The sequence below is a fragment of the Mauremys reevesii genome, linkage group 24, assembly GCF_016161935.1.
Source record: "Mauremys reevesii isolate NIE-2019 linkage group 24, ASM1616193v1, whole genome shotgun sequence".
Taxonomy (NCBI): Eukaryota; Metazoa; Chordata; order Testudines; family Geoemydidae; genus Mauremys; species Mauremys reevesii.
Genome location: NC_052646.1, coordinates 295,492 through 315,803, shown reverse-complemented (window position 1 = coordinate 315,803; position 20,312 = coordinate 295,492). Strand labels below are relative to the sequence as shown.

The following is a 20,312-nucleotide window of genomic DNA, read 5'->3' as shown; positions in this document are numbered from 1 at the left end:
CTGGTTGCCTCATCTCAAAAAGATATACTGGAATTAGAAAAAGTACAGAGAAGGGCAACAAAAATGGTTAGGGGTATGGGACAACTTCTATATGAGGAAAGATTAAAAAGACTGGGACTGTTCATCTTAGAAAAGAGACAGCTAAGGGGGGGATATGACAGAGGTCTATAAAATCATGAATGGTGTGGAGAAAGTGAATAGGGAAATGTTTTTACCTCTTCACATAGCACAAAAACCAGGGGATCACCCAATGAAATTAATAGGCAACTGGTTTAAAACAAACAAAATGAAGTACTTCTTCATGCAGCACACAGTCAACCTGTGGTAAGGCCAAAGATATAACTGCATTTAAAAAAGAATTAGGAAAGTTCATGGAGGATCAATGGCTATTACCCAAGATGGTCAGGGATGCAACTCCATGCTCCACGTGTCCATAAAACAGTGAATACCAGAAGCTGGGACTGGATGACAGGAGATGGATCACTCGACAAATTTCCCTGTTCTGTTCATTCCCTTTGAAGCCTCTGGCACTGGCCACTATCAGAAGACAGGTGTCACGGAGTGTGGGAGAGTCCGGTCCTGCACCCCTCTTCCTGGGACTCACAGTGACTCTCAGCCAGCCAGTAAAACAGAAGGTTTATTGGACAACAGGAACGCAGGCTACAGCAGAGCTTGGAGATACAGCCAGGACCCCTCAAACTGGTCCTTCTGGGGGTGCAGGGAGCTTAGTTCCCAGCTTGGGATTCCCTGCACTGCACCCCCCAGCCCAAAACCGAAACTGACCCAACCCTCTCCAGCCGACTCTCTCCCTTTGTCTAGCTTCCCGGGCAAAGGTGTTGACCTCCACTCCCCCCTGCCAAGCTCAGGTTACAGGCTCAGGTATTGTCCATCACCTAAAGTCCTCCCCGGCTCTCCCATTCCCCATGCAGACAGTCCCTACTCCATCACAACAGGATACTGAGCTAGATGGACCATTGGGCTGACCCAGCATGGACATTCTTATGTTTTTATGCAATAGTGGCTCCATAATTAAGGCTGCATTGAGATCAGTATTTAAAGCAGAGATTAAACCCAATATGTACGAGTAATAAAGTGTACCCAACTCCAAATTTATGTTCAAAATGATTTGAGAATTTTCAAGTAAATGTTAGTTTACAAGTTATAATCACTTTAGATGACCCCAATAAGATCCCAAGAGAAAAAAAATTCTTATTTCCAATATGCAAAAAAGACTAATTTAGGTATTGTAGCAAGATAAAAGACACAGGGTATTCTTTAATGTGTTCATATTTTATTAACAGTATGAATAACTATTTCTAGCCACGTTGCAGTGATAGCCAACTAATATTTTCATTGTCAATTATTTGTCAAATGGTTGCTTCGAGAACCTAAATTTTCATTTTACAAAATGTTTATAGTCCTTATGGTTGTGAAGAAAACCTAAGTGTAAAGCAATACAGTATTTACTTCCCGAATCTGCTGATAGCTTCAATTTTTTTCTCTAACATTGTGCATTTTTGTAGGTGTGTTGTGTACACTTCAATTTTTTTTCTAATATGTATTACATATGATTCTGATTTAAAGTCAAACATATAGAGGTTTGCTTTTGAAAAAAGAAATTCTGACTATGTAAGTCACCTTTCTATTCTCAGCATCATAGGTGAAAATGCTAAAACTGAAATTTTAAAACTATAATTGTCATTAAGTTATTAAATGTAGCATTGGAAGATACAAGTTAAGGGCAATTTTCATTTCTTTGAGTGCACTGAAGGTGATGGCATTATTGAATTGAGAGTGACTGCGTTAAGAGTATTAGGCCTTGGTCTGGTCTACACCTAAACCATTGGTTGATCTAGGTTTGGTCACTCAGAGGTTTGAAAAATTCATACCCCTAAGAGATGTAGTTAAATCGACCTAAGTCATGGTGTATGTACCATTAGGTCAAATGGAAGAATTCTTCCATCGACCTAGTTACCAACACTCAAGGGATGGACTACTTATACCAATGAAAAAACCCCTTTCCATTGCTGTAGTAAGTAGCTATACTACAGCGCCTTATGTCCACACCAAAATGGTATTCAAAGCGATTTATTTAGCATCTTAGGTCGCAGTAAGTAATCCTCCTTGGAACAAGAGGAACTCCACTTTGCAGTCACTTCATTTGCTCTAAAGTTTGTGTGGACCAATTTCTAACTACTGTGCTGTTGGCAGTCCTCCAGCTAGTATCCCAAACTGCACTACTTCATACCTGGGTTGACCTGCCTTGTACTTGGGCTCTCCATTGCTCCAGGGTCATCTTGTCTTAATGTAATATCTCTGTTTAAATGCTGGCAGGCAGACAGGAATGCCCCTTTTCAATACCAGACAGTAGTGAGATCACATACTGATGATAGCAGCCATGCTGCCCCCATGCTTCCATGTGGGAACATGCAGAGGTCCTGGACTTGGTTGGACTCTTTGGAGACATACATATGCAGTTCCATCTGAGTAAGCTTCATTGTAATGCTGACATCTACAAGGCCCAGTCAGCAAAAACAAAGGTGAATGAGCACTTTCAGAGCTAGTCCCAGTGCAGAAGACAAAGCAAAAGGAGGTCTGGAATAAGTACCTGAAGATAAGGGACCAGGACCTTCAGTAATGCCACTACCACCTGCCCATATTATGAGGAACTGCACCACATTTTTTAAAGCAATACCATCACTGAACATAAAGCTCATGTGATAGATAGCACTGCACACCACATGGCAAGTGCCCAATAATAGCGCCAACTCCTTGCTTGACCTGAAGAATGCCATGCTGTCCAACCAGGAGGAGATTTATCATGGTAGCCAAGAACTACAGGACTTGCTTGATATGGACAACGCACAAGAATCCAATGCAGCCATATGGAAATCACTGTGGAGGAGAGCTCTACCATCACCCTGCCTGAAACTGCTACAGAGGAAAGCTGTGCCACTAAGAATTGTGTTGTATTATAATATAGACACTTTGGGGAATTTAAACTACTTTTTCCTGATATGGGATTTTCAGCACCAACTTGGGCAGAGTTAGAAGACCCTATTCACCTGCTATGCATTTAAACCCTCTCCCTCCCAATATGCTGTCCATGTCATCTGTGCCACTGAAACTTTATTTTTTTAATTCTCTTTTGTATCTAGCCCTACAGCCACCAGTACCTTTTCTGCATTGCAGAAAACCCATTCTTTACTGAGACGTTTTCTGCTTGCTCGCCCTTTCCTCCACCCCATGCCTCCTTTGCTCAGGATGTTGGCACCACAGGTGTTAAGAAAGGAAATATACTGCATATAAAGCATCTTTAGTGTAGCCCCACAAACAAACAAAAATGAGAAAAGGTACAGTCATTTATGTTCATTAGTGCACTCAGGTGTTACTGAACTTCATAGAGTTCATGAGGTAAATACCTCAAATCAGGCTACAGAGACAGTCAAAATGCACAGATATTTTAAAGCGCTATAATATATTTGGTGTGACAGGGTCAGGCCAGATCATAGAATCATAGAACTAAAGATCAGAAGGGACCATTATGATCATCTAGTCTGACCTCCCGCAAGATGCAGGCCACAAAAGCTGACCCACCCACTCCTGAAATAATTCTCTCCCTTGACTCAGCTGTTGAAGTCCCCAAATCCTGATTTAAAGACTTCAAGTAGCAGATAATCCTCCAGCAAGCGACCCCTGCCCCATGCTGCGGAGGAAGGCGAAAAACCTCCAGGGCCACTGCCAATCTACCCTGGAGGAAAATTCCTTCCTGACCCCAAATATGGCGATCAGCTGAACCCCGAGCATGCGGGCAAGACTCTCCAGCCAGACACTCAGGAAAAAGACTTTCAATATCCCAACATTGACCCTCGGTACTAATTACCAGTGGTCGCACATTATTGACCTATTGACTAAATCACGTTATCCTATCAAACCCTTCCCTCCACACACTTATCAAGCTTAATCTTAAAGCCAGCGAGGTCCGTCGCCCCCACTGTTTCCCTCGGTAGGCTGTTCCAGAATTTCACTCCTGATGGTTAGAAACCTTCGTCTAATTTCAAGCCTAAACTTCCGACTGCCAATTTATATCCATTTGTTCTCGTGTCCACATTAGTACTGAGCTGAAATAATTCCTCTCCCTCCTGGTATTTATCCTCTGATATATTTAAAGAGAGCAATCATATCTCCTCTCAACCTTCTTTTGGTTAAGGAAAACAAACCGAGCTCCTCAAGTCTCCTTTCATACGACAGGCTTTCCATTCCTCGGATCATTCTAGTGGCCCTTCTTTGTACCCGTTCCAGTTTGAATTCATCCTTCTTAAACATGGGAGACCAAAACTGCACACAGTACTCCAAATGAGGTCTCACCAACGCCTTGTATAATGGGACTAGCACCTCCTTATCTCTACTAGAAATACCTCGCCTAATGCATCCCAAGACAGCATTAGCTTTTTTAACGGCCACATCACATTGCCGACTCATAGTCATCCTGCGATCAACCAGGACTCCGAGGTCCTTCTCCTCTTCCGTTACTTCCAACTGGTGCGTCCCCAGCTTAAAACTAAAATTCCTGTTAGTCATCCCTAAATGCATTACCTTACACTTCTCACTACTGAATTTCATCCTATTACTAATACTCCAGTTTACAAGATCATCCAAATCTCCCTGGAGGATATCCCGATCCTTCTCCGAATTGGCAATACCTCCCAACTTCGTGTCATCTGCAAACTTTATCAGCCCACTCCTACTTTTGGTTCCAAGGTCAGCGATAAATAGATTGAATAAGATCGGACCCCAAACCGAACCTTGAGGAACTCCACTGGTAACCTCCCTCCAACCCGACAGATCACCTTTCAATACGACCCGCTGCAGTCTCCCCTTTAACCAGTTCCTTATCCACCTCTGGATTTTCATTTCGATCCCCATCTTTTCCAATTTAACCAGTAATTCTTCATGCGGTACCATATCAAACGCCTTACTGAAATCAAGATATATTAGATCCACCGCATTTCCCTTGTCTAAAAAATCTGTTACTTTCTCAAAGAAGGAGATCAGGTTGGTTTGGCACAATCTACCTTTCGTAAAACCATGTTGTAATTTGTCCCAATTGCCATTGACCTCAAGGTCCGTAACTACTCTCTCCTTTAATATTTTTTCCATGACTTTACATACTACAGATGTTAAACTAACAGGCCTGTAGTTACCCGGGTCACTTTTTTTCCCCTTCTTGAAAATAGAAACTATATTAGCTAATCTCCAGTCAAACGGTACAACCCCTGAGTTTAGAGAGTCGTTAAAAATTATCGCTAACGGGCTTGCAATTTCACTCGCCAATTCCTTTAATATTCTAGGATGAAGATTATCCGGGCCACCTGATTTACTACCATTAAGCTGTTCAAGTTTGGCTTCTACCTCGGATACTGTAATTTCCAACCCCGCACCTTCATTCCCATCAGTCACTCTGCCACTATTCCTAAGCCCTTCATTAGCCTCATTAAAGACCGAGACAAAATATTCGTTTAGATATTGTGCCATGCCTAGCTTATCCTTAATCTCCACTCCGTTTACAGTTTTAAGCGGTCCCACTTCTTCTTTCTTGGTTTTCTTCCTATTTATATGGCTAAAAAACCTTTTACTATTGGTTTTAATTCCCTTTGCAAGGTCCATCTCTACCCGGCTTTTGGCCTTTCTCACTGCATCCCTACACCCTCTGACCTCAATAAGGTAGGTTTCTTTGCTGATCCCCAGATGGATACAGGAGAGTGTTAGAAGGCAGATATATTAGTCCCAGATTAAGTAGATCCCTTTTCCCTGAGTAAGGTAACAGGGGCAGTTCCAGAACAAGCAGGAACTTGCTAGAACCAATTAAGGCAGGCAGGCTAATTAGGACACCTGGAGCCAATTAAGAAGGAACTGCTACAATCAATTAGGACAGGCTGGCTAATCAGGGCACCTGAGTTTAAAAAGGACCTCACTTCAGTTTGTAGTGTGCATGCGAGGAGCTGGGAGCAAGAGACACTAGAAGCTGAGAGTGGGAAGGTGTATTGCTGGAGGATGAAGAATACAAGCATTATCAGACACCAGGAGAAAGGTCCTGTGGTGAGACTAAAGGTGGTGTTGGGAGGAGGCCATGGGGAAGTAGCCCAGGGAGTTGTAGCTGTCGCGCAGCGGATCCAGGAGGCACTCTAGACAGCTGCAGTCCACAGGGCCCTGGGCTGGAACCTGGAGTAGAGGGTGGGCCTGGGTTCCCCCCAAACGTCCCAACTCCTAATCAGACACAGGAGGAATTGACCTGTACTGTGGGTTCTACCCGAGCAGAAGGTCTCTGGGCTGTTCCCTGACCAACATGGTGAATCTGTGAGGTGAACAAATCTGCCAATAAGCACAGGACCCACACAGATAGAGGAGGAACTTTGTCACATTGGATACAGAGTACTTAAAGCAGAATTCTATTAAATTTTGCAGTACACTTTAAGCCGACCTATAGGAGTAATAAAAGAATTCAAGACAAAAAGATAGTGTTAAATTTTTGCTCAAAGATTGCCTGGCAAAGCAGCTCTATTAGGGTTCCCCATATAGCAAGGTTGTTCCCTTCTAATCTTGCAGCAGCTGCAGAGAAACCATCCATTTAAATGACAGTGTTGCATATCTTCTCCTTCTGCCCACTGCCTTTTTGAACAGGAACTTTCTCTGTCTACTGGTGACTTGGCTAAACGTGATGTCATGCAACATAAAAACAGCCTGCCGAGGTTCACGTGCAATTACTAATGTGCCACCATCCATCTAAAAAGAGAAAAGATGCATCCAGCCATCAACCCTACAGTCCACAAGAAAATGAAGAGATACCTCCAGGCATCCACTCTACAAATTTCAGGCACCCCTGAAAACGAAATATAATGCCAGACACCACGAATACTGTGAAGTAAGTTTGAAAACATCTTACCATCTTAAAAGGAATCACAGAGTGAGAAGAGATGATAGGAATGGCATTCCAAAATTGTGGGAAAAGGAATTTTATTAGTATTGGCTTTCAAACTACCAGGGACTTATTGTTCCACTCCTGTGGGGTTTTTTTTTTTTTCTGATTTCCCTTAACACCTGTAATTGCACAAAAAGGGGACTTGTCACCCACAGAGAGGCTATCAGAAAAACAAAATGATACAGATGATCTCTTCCATTAAGTATTCTCTTCATCAAAATAGAGGGCCATGATGAAGGCAGAGTTGTGCAGGGAAGGTTTTCTGGAGCACATGGCCCTGGAGAGACACAGCCAGCTGCAATGAAGCATCTTTTGATGCAAAGATCAAGCACTACACCTCAACGTTCCAATGTCACACGAAGCGTGGAGAAAACTCCATATTGGAACTGTCATTTCAATCAACCTAATTACAGGTCCTTCCCTCTACATCCAACCTTGCAGGAGATGGAGAATGAGCATCCTTTCACCCACCCGATCTTCAGGACTTTTAGACTACTCCTTAGTATTGCAACACCTTAACAACAGTGTTATTAAAAGTTTGCAATATCTTGTCTTTTATTTAGAATGTGATCGGGCAGAGGCCCCACAGCAGCAGAGAAGGGATTAAGAGGAGCCTATGCGCCCAGTTGGCCCCACCCACATTATGCCTGCAGCCAATGCCAAGCATGGAGTGGGAATAAAAGGAGAGAGCCTGGTTCATCTGATGGCAGGCTGGCCAAGAAAGAGGACAGAGTTCTGCCTCTCTACCTGAAGGAGCTTTGCTTGCAGAGTTCCAGAGGGATGGACCTGCTAACCGGAGCAGCCACTAGGGAGGAGTAATTAGACCAAGAGTGAGTGATGCATAAATAAGAGACTATTTGGGACACAAGTCTGAAGGGAGATAGATGGGTACCTCACTGGAAGGTTGGGGGATGGCCCAGTATTGAGTTGGGTTTGCCTTCTGTTTCAGGATTTTTCAGGGCTTAGCACCTCCAACTCCCACACTGGGGATAAGACTGAAGGGACAATTACCTGGTGTGACAGAGCCCCACTACAGCGGGCCGCAGAGGCGAAGACTTCTCCCTCCTGCCAGGAGACCGGCAGCCCTGTCAGGGCACCTGGAAAGTCCACAAGGAGCACTGCTCCTCCCACACTTTCAAAACAGCATTGTCACTCCCCCCACCCCCTGCCCATTCAAATGCGTTTTCTAACAATTTAAAAAAGTAATTCACGTACAGCTAAACTCATCCAACTTTTTCAGAAGGTAAGCTGGGTCTCCTAGAATGACAGGAAGAAGCATAACTCCATTAATGTCCGGTGTTCCAATGAACAAAAGTTCTTTTGCTCATTCAATAGGACAGGCATGAATTTTTAAGTATCCTTGCATCATGGACCTTTCCAGATCACTCCACATTAAGTGGTGAATCTTCCACAATGATGAAGCAGGCCTGCCATACCATGGAGAAATACCCCTTCCTGTTAATCCAGTCTTTGGCCTGGTGCGGGGTGCAAAGAATAGGAATGCGTGTCCCATCAACAATCCTAATACAGTTTGGGAATCCCATCTGTGCAAATACATCAATCACCTCCTGTACACTGCCAAGCTTTGACATAACATAACAGCATCCTCCTCATAGCACTACAAACCTCCACAACTGCACCCTCAACAGTTGATTTTCCCACATCAACCTGGATTCCCTACCAACCGGTAGTAACTGGGAGTGGAAATCTTCCAGATGATGATGGCAACATGCTTCTCCATATTAAGGAGAGCTCATGTTAGTGTTCTGCCACTGCAACTCAGAGATGAGATCTGCACAGATTTCTAGGAAAGTTGAAGCAAGTTGTGTCACTACTGCTAGTCATCCCAGTTCTGCATCACTATGCTCTCTCACCAGTCAGTGATAGCTGGCCAAGACTAGAAGTGATGTCCCACTGAGTACAGGTGCTCCACGTATACGCTCTGCAGAAGCAAATGCTCAATTTCATCCTCAGCCATTAGCCATACCACTGCAGCATCAACAGCTCTTTTAAAGCTGCAGAGCCAAATTGATCCACTTGAGCAACTCAGAATGCATGTACATCATTCTGTTCATATTAATGACTGTCATGATCATGGTGCTCAGCACTGGATCCTCCAGGCTGCCTGACATCAGTTTGAAAATGGTGCTGGCAAAATGGAATGGATGACAAGAGAGGAATCATGGAAGTTTGTTAGTTGGACCTCAAATTCTATATGTCCTGTAGTTTCTGGTATGCATCCTACAATGCCCCACAAGAAAAAAAAAACAGAGCAAAGCAGCAGAACAGTACATCATGGGATATTTGCCCAGTAATGCTGAATGGCTAGTGGACACTGCTGCCGAGCTATGTGGATGCAATGATCAACAATGGAAATGCCATAACAAAGTCATGTGGAAACACTTTAGTCCACTACTTTTAAATCACGACAGAGCAAACAAACCACAGAGTTGTAACATTGCCATGTAAAGGTCTTATTGTGTTGCTGAATATTGTGATGGCAGTGGGCTAATTCTTGGACATTGGAATTGTGTTGCTTATGATTTCCTTACTTTTAAATATTTGTTGTTGTAAGGAAACACACTTGATAAAATTTAATTCAAAATAAACAATTTTTATAGGACTATGGTATGCATCAGAAAGCTATTATGGAGGCCTATAGTGGCAAACAAAGAACAGTGACAGTAACCTCATCTCACTGCCTTCCACTTTCAGTCCACCCTAGTCACCTAATGCCTAGAAAAATAGGCTTTGAAATGTGCCTAGAAATTTAACAAATGTGTGCTTTGGTAGATCAAGCAGATGAATTCCAGAGCCAAAGACTCCCCACATACAGAAAGTCCTGCCAACATCCTTCTTCCACTTAAACAAGAGGAGTTGTAGCTCAAGCGTCTCTACTGCTCACAAATGCAGCAGTACCACTCACAGAGAGAGTGGCACTGTCTCAAATGACTAGGTCCACTTAAAAATCAGTACCTTTAACTCCACCCGAAAAGTAACAGAATATAGATTACATAGAACTGATGCAATGTGCTGAGTGGCTTGTGGCTTAATAAAAAGGTGTGGTATTTTAAGCTTCCATATGCCCTCACAATACAGGTCCATTGAGGCAGCACTGCAGTAGCCTAGACTTGAAATGAAAAACCATATATGAAGAACTGTAGCACTCATCTTGTCAAAAACAGATGAAATTCTTGGTCAGTGCCACTGTAACAAATAGCTGACACATGCTCTCAATCAGGGGTGCAGATGTAATCTTTGACAACTCTTCATGTTGCTTCCCCCAAACTACTACTGTTATCTCAGTCTTGTCAGGGTTGAGCCTCAGTGAACTGGCCCTCACCCAACAATTTCATTTAGACCTCAGGTCATTTGTTCCAGTGTCAGCCAGTTCAGATGAGATGGAGATGCAGAGTTGGATGCCATCAGCATACTAAAAGACACCACAGTCCATGATTCCATGCTAACCTTCTTAGTAATTTCATATAAACATTCAACAGGAAAGAACAGCATGAAATGCTGCAGAACCATCCATGAAAAGAGATCTCAGGATAAAAAGCAACTGCCCAAACTACCACCTAGAACCTCAGGACTAAGGAGAGCCTCCAGTCACCTGTTACAGTCCACTTTGTGGTCAACTGTATGTAAGATAGCTGACATAACAAAAGGGACTCAAAAAGGACACTTTATTCAAGCATAATCGAATACAGTAGAACCTCAGAGTTACGAACCTTCGGGAACTGAGGTTGTTTGTAACTCTGAAATGTTCATAAGTCTGAACAAAACACTATGGTTGTTCTTCCAAAAGTTTACAACTGAACATTGACTTAATACAGCTTTGAAACTTTAGTATGCAGAAGAAAAAATCATTTAAATTAAGATGGTTAAAAGCAACACAGTTTCCTTGTCAAAAAAAAATTAACCCCCTCCCCCCCACCTTTTAAAAGTAATTTACATTTAACACAGTACTGTACTATATTTGCTTTTTTGTGTGTCTTGTCTCTGCTGCTGCCTGATTGCGTACTTCTAGCTTCAAATGAGGTGTGTGGTTGAACAGTCAGTTTCTAACTCTGAGGTTTTACTGCAGTATCTCAGAACACCAGCTCTTTATATGTGAAGAATGTTTATAACATGCCTTCATATCCAATTCCTCAGCAGTAAACACAACAGTGACAGACTTGAAAGGGAAAAACCTGGATATGTCTTCTTTGTTGCTTCCTTATAATGCATAATAATGACTTTTGAACGTTTTTTTTTTTTTAAATGGCAGGTTTTGCCCAAGCTGGCAAACTCTACAGCTGAGTCCCCACAAGCTTCAAGCTTCAAACACCACTCCCACATCCAACAAAAGCTAGCTACCTTGAGCTTAACACTGCACTTTTAATTTGAGCTAGCAATTGTGTGTGTGGATGTGGGTCCGGCTAGGGATAACCTTCAAGATATACCTTGAGCTAACGATGCAGTGAAGACATATCTATGTTTACTGGAGAACTAGAGCAGAGTGTGAACATTATGTAATTGAGAGGGAAAAGAGGGAAAGAAATTTTTAGTTAAGCAATTTAAAACACTGTTTTGTTTGTTTTTGTTTTCCTCTACTTAACTTTAAATGCTAAAAATTCTCAAGAAAGCCTTTGATAAAGATTCAGTACTTCCACTTTTTCAATTAAGGTGTAAAAAACTACCAATGTACATCTTCTATGACCAACACATTTTTTTTTTAGCAAAACTAAGCAAAGACTAGAACTTACATTCCTTATATTTGAAAGACAAGGTGGGTGAGGTACTATCTTTTATATTGGACCCAGACCTAAAGAATAGCTCTGTGTAGCTCAAAAGTTTGTCTCTCTCACCAACAGAAGTTGGTCCAACTGAAGATATTACCTCACCCACCTTGTCTCTCTAATATCCAGGGACTGATGCAGCTACAACACTGCATATATTCCTTGTATTTATAATGTTAATAAAATGGCAGAAAGAGACATTATAAAAAAGGGTTTCAGACTTTTACCTATTATTGAAGGACAAAAAAACACAAGCTCCATTTCTTAAAAATCCTTTGCAAGTCACTCAGAGTAATAAAGAAAAATGGTTCTTAACTGCTCTGGAGAACGACTGGAAGGGGCACTCTGCTGTTTACCCTCAATGTTTTTTTAACTTAAAGGGACATAAACTTCCATGTTTAACAATTAAAAAAAAAAAAAGTTTTCCACACACTATTTTAATATGGCTTGGCATGGCAGGAAATTTTCTGTTTAATTTCAATACTACTTTATGGGAATGACAAGCCAAACAAAGTGGTGCCAAGTGTTGAAGAGACAGACCCTCTCAGGTCTCTGACATAGGATGGAAAGTGCTCAAGATGAGGTTTCACAGTGTTTAGAGTTTTATCCCATGTCCATTGTCATTAGCATGCATTCTTAATTTGGTGGTAATTTGATATCTAAAGTGATGTTTGGAAAAGAACTGGAAAGAGGCGGGGCAAAATTAGTTTGGAATTAAAATAATATTAAAATGAAGACATTCACTTCAAGCCCTTAATTTTCAGAGATGTATTTTATTTATTCCATTTTTACTGTTTTCTTTTTTGTTTTAAAAATACACCTGAAGCTCTGGGTATATTTCCACATGACAAGTTTTAAAAAAAATAAATTCAAACAAATCTTTAAATTCTACCAACTTATCTCAAAACTCTTAAATAAGCCACTTCCCATCAAAATGTATTCCTTTTCCAAGGAAAAGCCTGGAGAACAAATAGGCCTTGCAGCATGACCACAGATTCAGCCTATGATGATCCACAGACTCAGCCTATGATGAACTGAGGTGGGAGCAAATTCCACACCTCATAGAAAATGCACTCTCTTCAAATCACAGCAATTAAATCTGAGGGATGTTAGATCAAATGCACTGGATGATCCAGTCTAACAAGTGGAGAAAGGTGATATCCAAAGGCAGAGCATTAAGAGCATTCCAGACACATTTTATGTAGGATTCCTCTTTCTTCTTTAGTAGTGGTCTCTGCAATCCTTCTGATTTGACTCTCCACCTGTCTACTCTCTCACTTTCTAGGACTTGTCTACACTGTGACGTTGTCGACAAACCTTTTGTCTTTCACGGGTACTTAAAGACAAAAATTTTGCCAACACAAGTGACAGTGTGAATGTGGCTTTGTCGGCAGGAGTGCTCTCCTGCCTACAAGGCTAACACCCCTCGTGGGGCTGGAAGTATTTTGTCAGCAAAAGTGCTGACAAAAAAACAACAGAGAGAGTGTTTAAACATGCTGACTTTTAGCGACAAGGCTGTGTTGATAGCTTTGTCCCTAAAGGCTGAGTAGTGTAGACAAGCCCTAGCTGGTTTTTTTTGTTTTTTTTTGTTTTAAACAGTACAGCAATCAAAGAACTGGGGAGATGAGCCACTGAAGCCACCTACAACTTCCTTCATTCTCTGGCACACACGGAGAAAGGACATTCTGATTCAGTTCACCTGGACAACAACATGGGAATGGAGGCCTGGGGAGTGGACCCAAGCCACCTGCAGTGCACAGCAAAAAGCTCCATTATCAAAAAATAAGAACTGTGGAAAATAATCATCAGTGAATTTTACACTGAAGTATTTTCAGCTATGAGCCATGAACTGTGTATATTTGTATGGGGGTGGGAGGGATGCAAATAAAGAGTATTTCATGGTAATAAAATAAATTAACGTTGCCATAGAATTTAGGAACTGTTGCCAAGAAGCAACCATCAACCACCAACCTGTCTGTAAACCCCAGCTATAATCAACAGACTTAAAAATGCCAGAAGATTTTTCCATATAGTGCACAGTTAAGTAATTTATTCAAACAACTCCAATATATATAGATACTCTATTTTACATCTTCCTTGGCATGTATTTGCAGTGGCTTTAGTGATAACTTTAGTGGCACGGCAGCATGGTCTTGGATCTGCAACTAGAGTTCAGGAATGTGGGAATTATATACTAGCGTAGATTGACTTCAAATTAAAGTGATTTAAAACCTCATATTTTAATCCTGATTTAAATAAGCAAGCAGGAAACCTTATTTTAAATTATCAATTTTAAGTTTTGTTTTGCATTTGTACTTTTTAGTTATCTTCCTAATGAAAGGCTGATTCTCATTGATTGGTAATCATTAAACCACGTGGATTTGGAATGAATTATAGTCTTTACACTAAAATTGGGACTTCATTTTGCTAACCAGGAAGATGAACTGTATCTAGACACATTTATTTAAGCAATTTTAATATACATTAGGATTCCTCATTTTTATTATGTTAGAAAATGATGAATGACACATTTCCTATTTACTAGACTACGATAGTTATTTTACTTATGATTTGTCTCAAGCTCTATTTGGATGGAAATTGGAATTCAATTAGAAATAAAAAACAGCATTTTAATTTTTTTCTTTTATTAAATAAAACTACCTTAAAATGTTCTGATAAAGGAAAAAAAGTTTGTATCAAAACATGTTTGGCATTTAAAACTAACCTATTTATTAAACAAAGGAAGTATTATCTGTAACTAGTGAGTTGTACTGATTGTTTCAAATCACCTTATCTTTCAAGATTTTAGAATCAATAGATCTGATCCTCTCACACCTTCACATACTGGAAGAGGAAAATAACCTTTCCTTCTTTTTCAATTCCCAATCACTGTCTCAACTTTTACCTGGTCACTAAACTGAACTAGTTGAATAAATTGAAATGAAGAAAATATTCTTTCAGCATTGCAGAAAAGGCCACTGCTGTCAAAAGCTGGTTAGCACTTCAACAAACTCTGGTTCCAGGTGCTAGTGAGTGACTTCCACCAGTTCAGTGGTTTGACTTTCTTTAAAACTTCAGCAGCAAACATGTATTGCTTGAATATTTTTTTCAAGCTTCAATGTTATTTTTAAATTTATGTTAATACCAGAGCTTTGGAGCGGAGCCCGGAGCTGGAGTGCAGAGCAGCTCCGGAGCAGTGGAGCTGCAGGTTTTTGCCTGGAACTGGAGCAGAGCCAGAGCACAGCTCCAAAGCCCTGGCTAATACAGTATAGTAAATTTAGGTCTTAACACAAGTCGCCATCATTTCAAATTTAATTTTTAAAAAGGTTTATTTTAAATAAGAAAAATGTATTTAAGTATAAATATCTCAGTTTATTTTTAAAAAGTCATCCATTTTTAACTGTCCTGTTATATCCAATATTGGAATTATTCACAGAAGTACATAGTGTGAAATTTGTTTCTGCTTCCTCCCATGCAGTGACTATCCAAGGGGTGTGACAAAAAATAAAATAAAGTTTTATGCTATTTGCAGTGGTATTTTTAATAAGCTTGAGACAAAGTAATTTCTGACATGCAATAGGTTCACACCGATTAACCAAAATGAATATTGGCCAGCAAAACACAGTGGAGAAAAACATATGTTGCCTTTGCTTTATACGTGAAACATTTTGCATGATTTAGTCTGGAGGAGGAAGGAAGGAGACTTTAGCCATCACTGTTATTACACTGTATCTATTCTTTAAGGGCAAGGACAAATGCTTAAAGTTGAGAATGTGCTTAAGTGTGACGATCTCCTCAATGGGGGAGGCTATGTGTGTCAGCCAACAGAAAAATCAGGTCCTTAACATCACATGACCAAAGAGTTCTATTCTGCCACCTCCAGTGCGTGGGTTCTGCCCGATAGATGTTGCTGGCTGTGTGTTTATACAGGCGACTTAGCTGGGGAGGGGCACAGGACAGGGAAATGGAACACCCTCCAGTCTTGGGAGCTTCCCACAGCAGTAGCAATGTGGAAATTAGGGGGACTTGTGTTGAGAAAGGGAGCTGACTGGCAGGAAGAGGTGTGGCATATTCTCAGGATGAATTGTCCAGGGTTGCCACATGGAGTGACAGTAGATGGTGGTAGGATGCTGAGGGAGTATAAAGAGAAGGGTGAATAGTTAGGGAGGTTGGTAATAAGGGGAGATGGGTATTTAAGGAGGGTTGGTTTAAGGGGGAGCGGACTTGGCCCTCAACTCAGCATAGTACTTCAGCACGTTTAACTTTAAACTTCAACAGAATGTAGGCACCACACAAATGTTCTGCTGAATCATGGCCTTAGATAAGTAGTGAAGAGAGGCCGTGAAAAGGGGCACTTTGCTCCAGAATAGCATTTTAGTTGGTTGGGGAAGTTTTTATGCATATTGGGAAACTTATTTTGTAACAAGATGTGTACATAAAAAAGTAAGTAATCATGCACACTTATTTTTGTAATCCTTGTCAACTCATCCTATTTATCCCATCTATTACTGTAGCTCTTGTTGCACATCTTATCAGAACAAGAGTTCCTTGAAGCAGGGGCTGTCTTCTCATATTTGTAAAACACCTAGCACATTTTGGATGCTACTGAATTATAAGCAGTACATTGTAAGTCTTCATTCCATCAGATCCAATGTTCTTTTTCCCTTCCAAACACTGACTAATGAGTAGCAATATCAATGGCTAGGATCTAAGCATTAAAATAACTGTTTAGTAGGGAAACAAATATGGTTACTATAGTGATGAGCGTGGTATAAATACACAGTTGTCACTGTAAATGAAGGCAAGAGACTAAAAATGGTACTGCTATTTACTCTGGTCACATCCACTTAGGATACCAGCAAAAACTAGTTTTTACTACTGTAAATACTACAACAAAGTCAAACTAGCTAATGAAGAGCAAAATGAATTTTCTGCTGAGTCAACCATCATCAAGAGAATGGCCATTAAATTCTGAGACCAGAGTCTTCATTGCTTGTAATGATACACAAAACAGTCAACATACCGCATGATCTTGCGTTGGAGACAGAAAAACTTTGTTTAGATTAGCAATTTTGAGTTGACTTGACCTGGAAATTATTAGTGGATATTAAATATGAAATGGGGAGATGTCACTTCTCTGACCATAACTAGACTTTAGAATGAAGACTATTCTTCAGATATGTATTTTATACAGGGGTATAACTTGGCCAATAGCACATACAACCCCTCACAGGATAATCTAGGAGTCAGGAAGCATTTAATAGTATATAAACACTACTCACTTGTTTTGAAGGATAATGTTCGTTCTTTTCATCTGTCATCTTCCCACTCTTTGATGCCTTTCTTGGTTGCTTGATAGTGGTTTTTATGGCAGGCCGGCACACATAATTCTCCAGATTCTTAGGGGGCTTTTTAGTTCTCTTAGCTTGAAGACCAATTTTCAATTTTAAATTTCCCTCTGAAAAATTTGTTTCTTTCACTGAAAACTTTTGCTGTGCATCAGTCAGACCCTCATTCTTCCCAGTCTCAGTGTTGCTCCCCTCCCAGTTCTTCTTCTTAATATCTTCTTCCTCCTTGGTGCTACTCTCTAGATCTACTTCTCTCTTGCCTATCACTATGTCAGTGTTGACTGCAGAGGGGCTTTTGCCAGAAAAACCTTCGGAATCAGAACCCAACCCTAACATAGCAGTATTCTGAGGGTCCATCACAGGTGCAGTATATGCCTTCAGGGGATTTTAGGGAAGGTTTACAGAGGTATGTTCCACAGAAAAATCTCTTCTACAACTTGCAACCACATCTTTTATACTGTAAGAGAAACACAAAAAATAGAATAAACAATTTTCTATTTTAAAGAAGAAATTAATGAAACATTCTTATAATTGCTTTCTGGTCAATAAACATAAAAAGCTTATTTCTAGACAAAAGTTCCAAACAATGAGCACCAGATCCATTCAGAGGGTATGACAAACCCCCCAAACCTCTGCTGATCTACAGCAGGAACCTACCAGCTCTCTTCTGTCAAGCCATCATTTTTAGGTATTGGCTAGTTAAATTTAATCTTATTACTAGTTTAAAAGCCTGCAACTGTAGGTCCTATAGGGCCTTTTCAATTGAAAGCTCCTGAACAAATACAGCCAATGTCAAAATTATTTATCAGTGGCACTTACCCACTCCACCCCTACAGCCCCACTGTAAAACTGGAAGCAAAAATCTACCCAGTTTTCCATCCACAAATCTCCCCCCAGGTTGTTTTTTTTTTTTTTTTTTTTTTTTTTTGGAGTTATAGGCAACTTTTGATCTCAGTTGTTATTCAAAAATCCAAGTCTCAAGACTGGGAAAAATAATGGGATAGTCTGTTTCCTGGTGTTTGTGGGAGATAAAAACAGTTATAACACTTACTAGTGAGATTTGCCATTCAAAACTGTTTTCTCCCTTCTAGCTGACCCCATTTCTAATACAACTGCTAATGAGGCATCTCTACTCAGCACAGATTCATTAAAAGACACCATAGCCATTGCTCACTCCAGAGGCTCAGACACACAGACTTTAAAGTAGACACTAGCTCCTGATTGTGTTGGAGAATAGGAAATGGCTATTATGACAGAAAGGAAATCTGCTAAATGGCAGCTCAGAACTACCACCCACTATAAAATGGTAGAAGAATACCATTATTTACTGTTTAATCACCTGCAAGAAATTAAGTAACATTTTATGGTCCCAATTTCACACTATAACACAAGAAACAATTTCTCTTTTAGAGCTGATAAATATTTTCTGTTCTAGAAAGGACTATTTCCCATTAGTATTTCTTCATATTTATACATACATACCTTTAAAGGGCAGAACACTTTTAAAGGCTGTTGTCATGGCAACATTCTCCCACCATGAAATTTGATCAGATTTGCTTTCTTTCAAGTTTCTACAAGTTGCAACTTCCACTGCACCAAACAATCAAGCAATCTTTTTTCTTAGCAACTTTGCATTTAATAAATTACACATACTAACTAAGTTGGAGGCCAAGCACATCAAATAGAAATGACCCTGGGGTTAAAGTAGTACTTGAGATAGTGTTTTCTGCTAGATTTCAATAATTACTTTCACACGCTAAAAAAACCATCAAAACCCAAAAAACTAGTTGTCCTCTTATCCAGTCAGTATGTATTTTAGTTTTGGTTTTTGCTCAGCCTATCCCTCTGTTCCATCTCCAACATATCAATCTAACTCAGTTCTCTCTCATAAGACTACAATTAAGAGGAAGGTTCTAGAAAGTTTCTTATCTGTAGTTGGAATGGCCACTACAAGTGCTCTATCACTGAAAAGTTATGAAAGGTTATTCTCAACTCAAGAATATTTCTTAGAGCACACTGCTTATTATCATTCACACCCCCCATGAAATATTTAATTACAGAATAACCATAGTGAATAGTAAAATCCTCCTTTAGAAGGGAAAAAAAAAACCCTACAAAACTTGCCAGTAAGAAATCCTCACTGTTCTAGAGTTCCCCAAAGAAAACTCAGATTAAGTATTCTTCTAAATCTTCTTGGAGGGTAACTGGATAGTGACTCACATGGCTTACGGCTTTGTGTAGAATATTTACTGAAAGATCCTGTTCAAAATCCACATCTTTCTACTGCTGCAAGAGATATGGGCACTCACAGGAATCCAGTACTATGTCTCAATATGTGCTTTCTTTCTCAACATCAAATAGGACATTTGGTGTGAATTTATATTGCACTCATAATACCTTACAAAAATATTGTATGTCTTTGTTGACAAAATACCATATATACTTGTTCATAAGCCAAATTTTTTTTGTAAAAAGGGAAGCACCAGAGACAGGGGTTGGCAGGAGAGGTGGAACACAGCCTCTCCCCCAAACAGAGGCAGGGGTGGCTCTAGGCATTTTGCCGCCCCAAGCACTTCGGCGGCTTGCCTGTGGAGGGTCCGCTGGTCCCACGGCTTCGGCGGACCTTCACGGGACCAGCGGACCCTCCGCAGGCAAGCCGCCGAGGGCGGCCTGCCTGCCGCCCTCGCGGCGCCAGCAGAGCGCACCCTGCGGCTTGCCGCCCCAAGCACGCGGTTGGCGTGCTGGGCCTGGAGCCGCCCCTGAACAGAGGGAACAAGGAGAGTCAGCACAGCCAGCAGAGACAGAAGGGAAGAGGCGGGGCCAGAGTCTCTCCAGTTCTGGCCACGCTGCTTTTCCCCCAGCCTCTGAAGCAGCTGCAGCTCTGGGGCTGGCAGGCTGCAGCCATGCCGCCCGGTCTGGCCCACCGGAGCAGGCTGCGGCCAGGTCAGACATCCTCCCCTCACCCCTCCAGATAAGGTGGGAAGGGATGGGATCGGGAGAGTGTGAGGGTCCCGGGCTAGGGGTGGGGTCATCTGGGGGGTGGCCACAAGGGTTACTCCTGACTCCCAACTTCTCCCCCATAAAAAATTTCCCCACCAGTTGCTGTCCCAGCCCATCAGGGTAAAAAGCTGGCACGCTGGGACACTTTGTTTACTTAGGTTTACCTCCGTGCCTGTGGACGCTCGAAGTAAACAAACCATCTTG

General features: G+C 41.1%; 1 protein-coding gene across 6 annotated transcripts in view; it reads right to left on the bottom strand.

Annotated features, from left to right (window-relative positions):
- ASH1L (ASH1 like histone lysine methyltransferase) overlaps positions 1 to 20,312 on the bottom strand; it is a 154,342-nt gene that overhangs the window by 115,567 nt on the left and 18,463 nt on the right. For all 6 annotated transcript variants that reach the window (XR_005591038.1, XM_039512678.1, XM_039512676.1 and 3 more), the window contains exon 2: positions 17,043 to 17,565. Coding sequence is in view for 5 of the 6 variants with exons in the window: in XM_039512678.1 (XP_039368612.1) it covers positions 17,043 to 17,465 (423 nt within the window). In the remaining variant the exon portion in view is untranslated. The remainder of the gene's footprint in view (positions 1 to 17,042; positions 17,566 to 20,312) is intronic.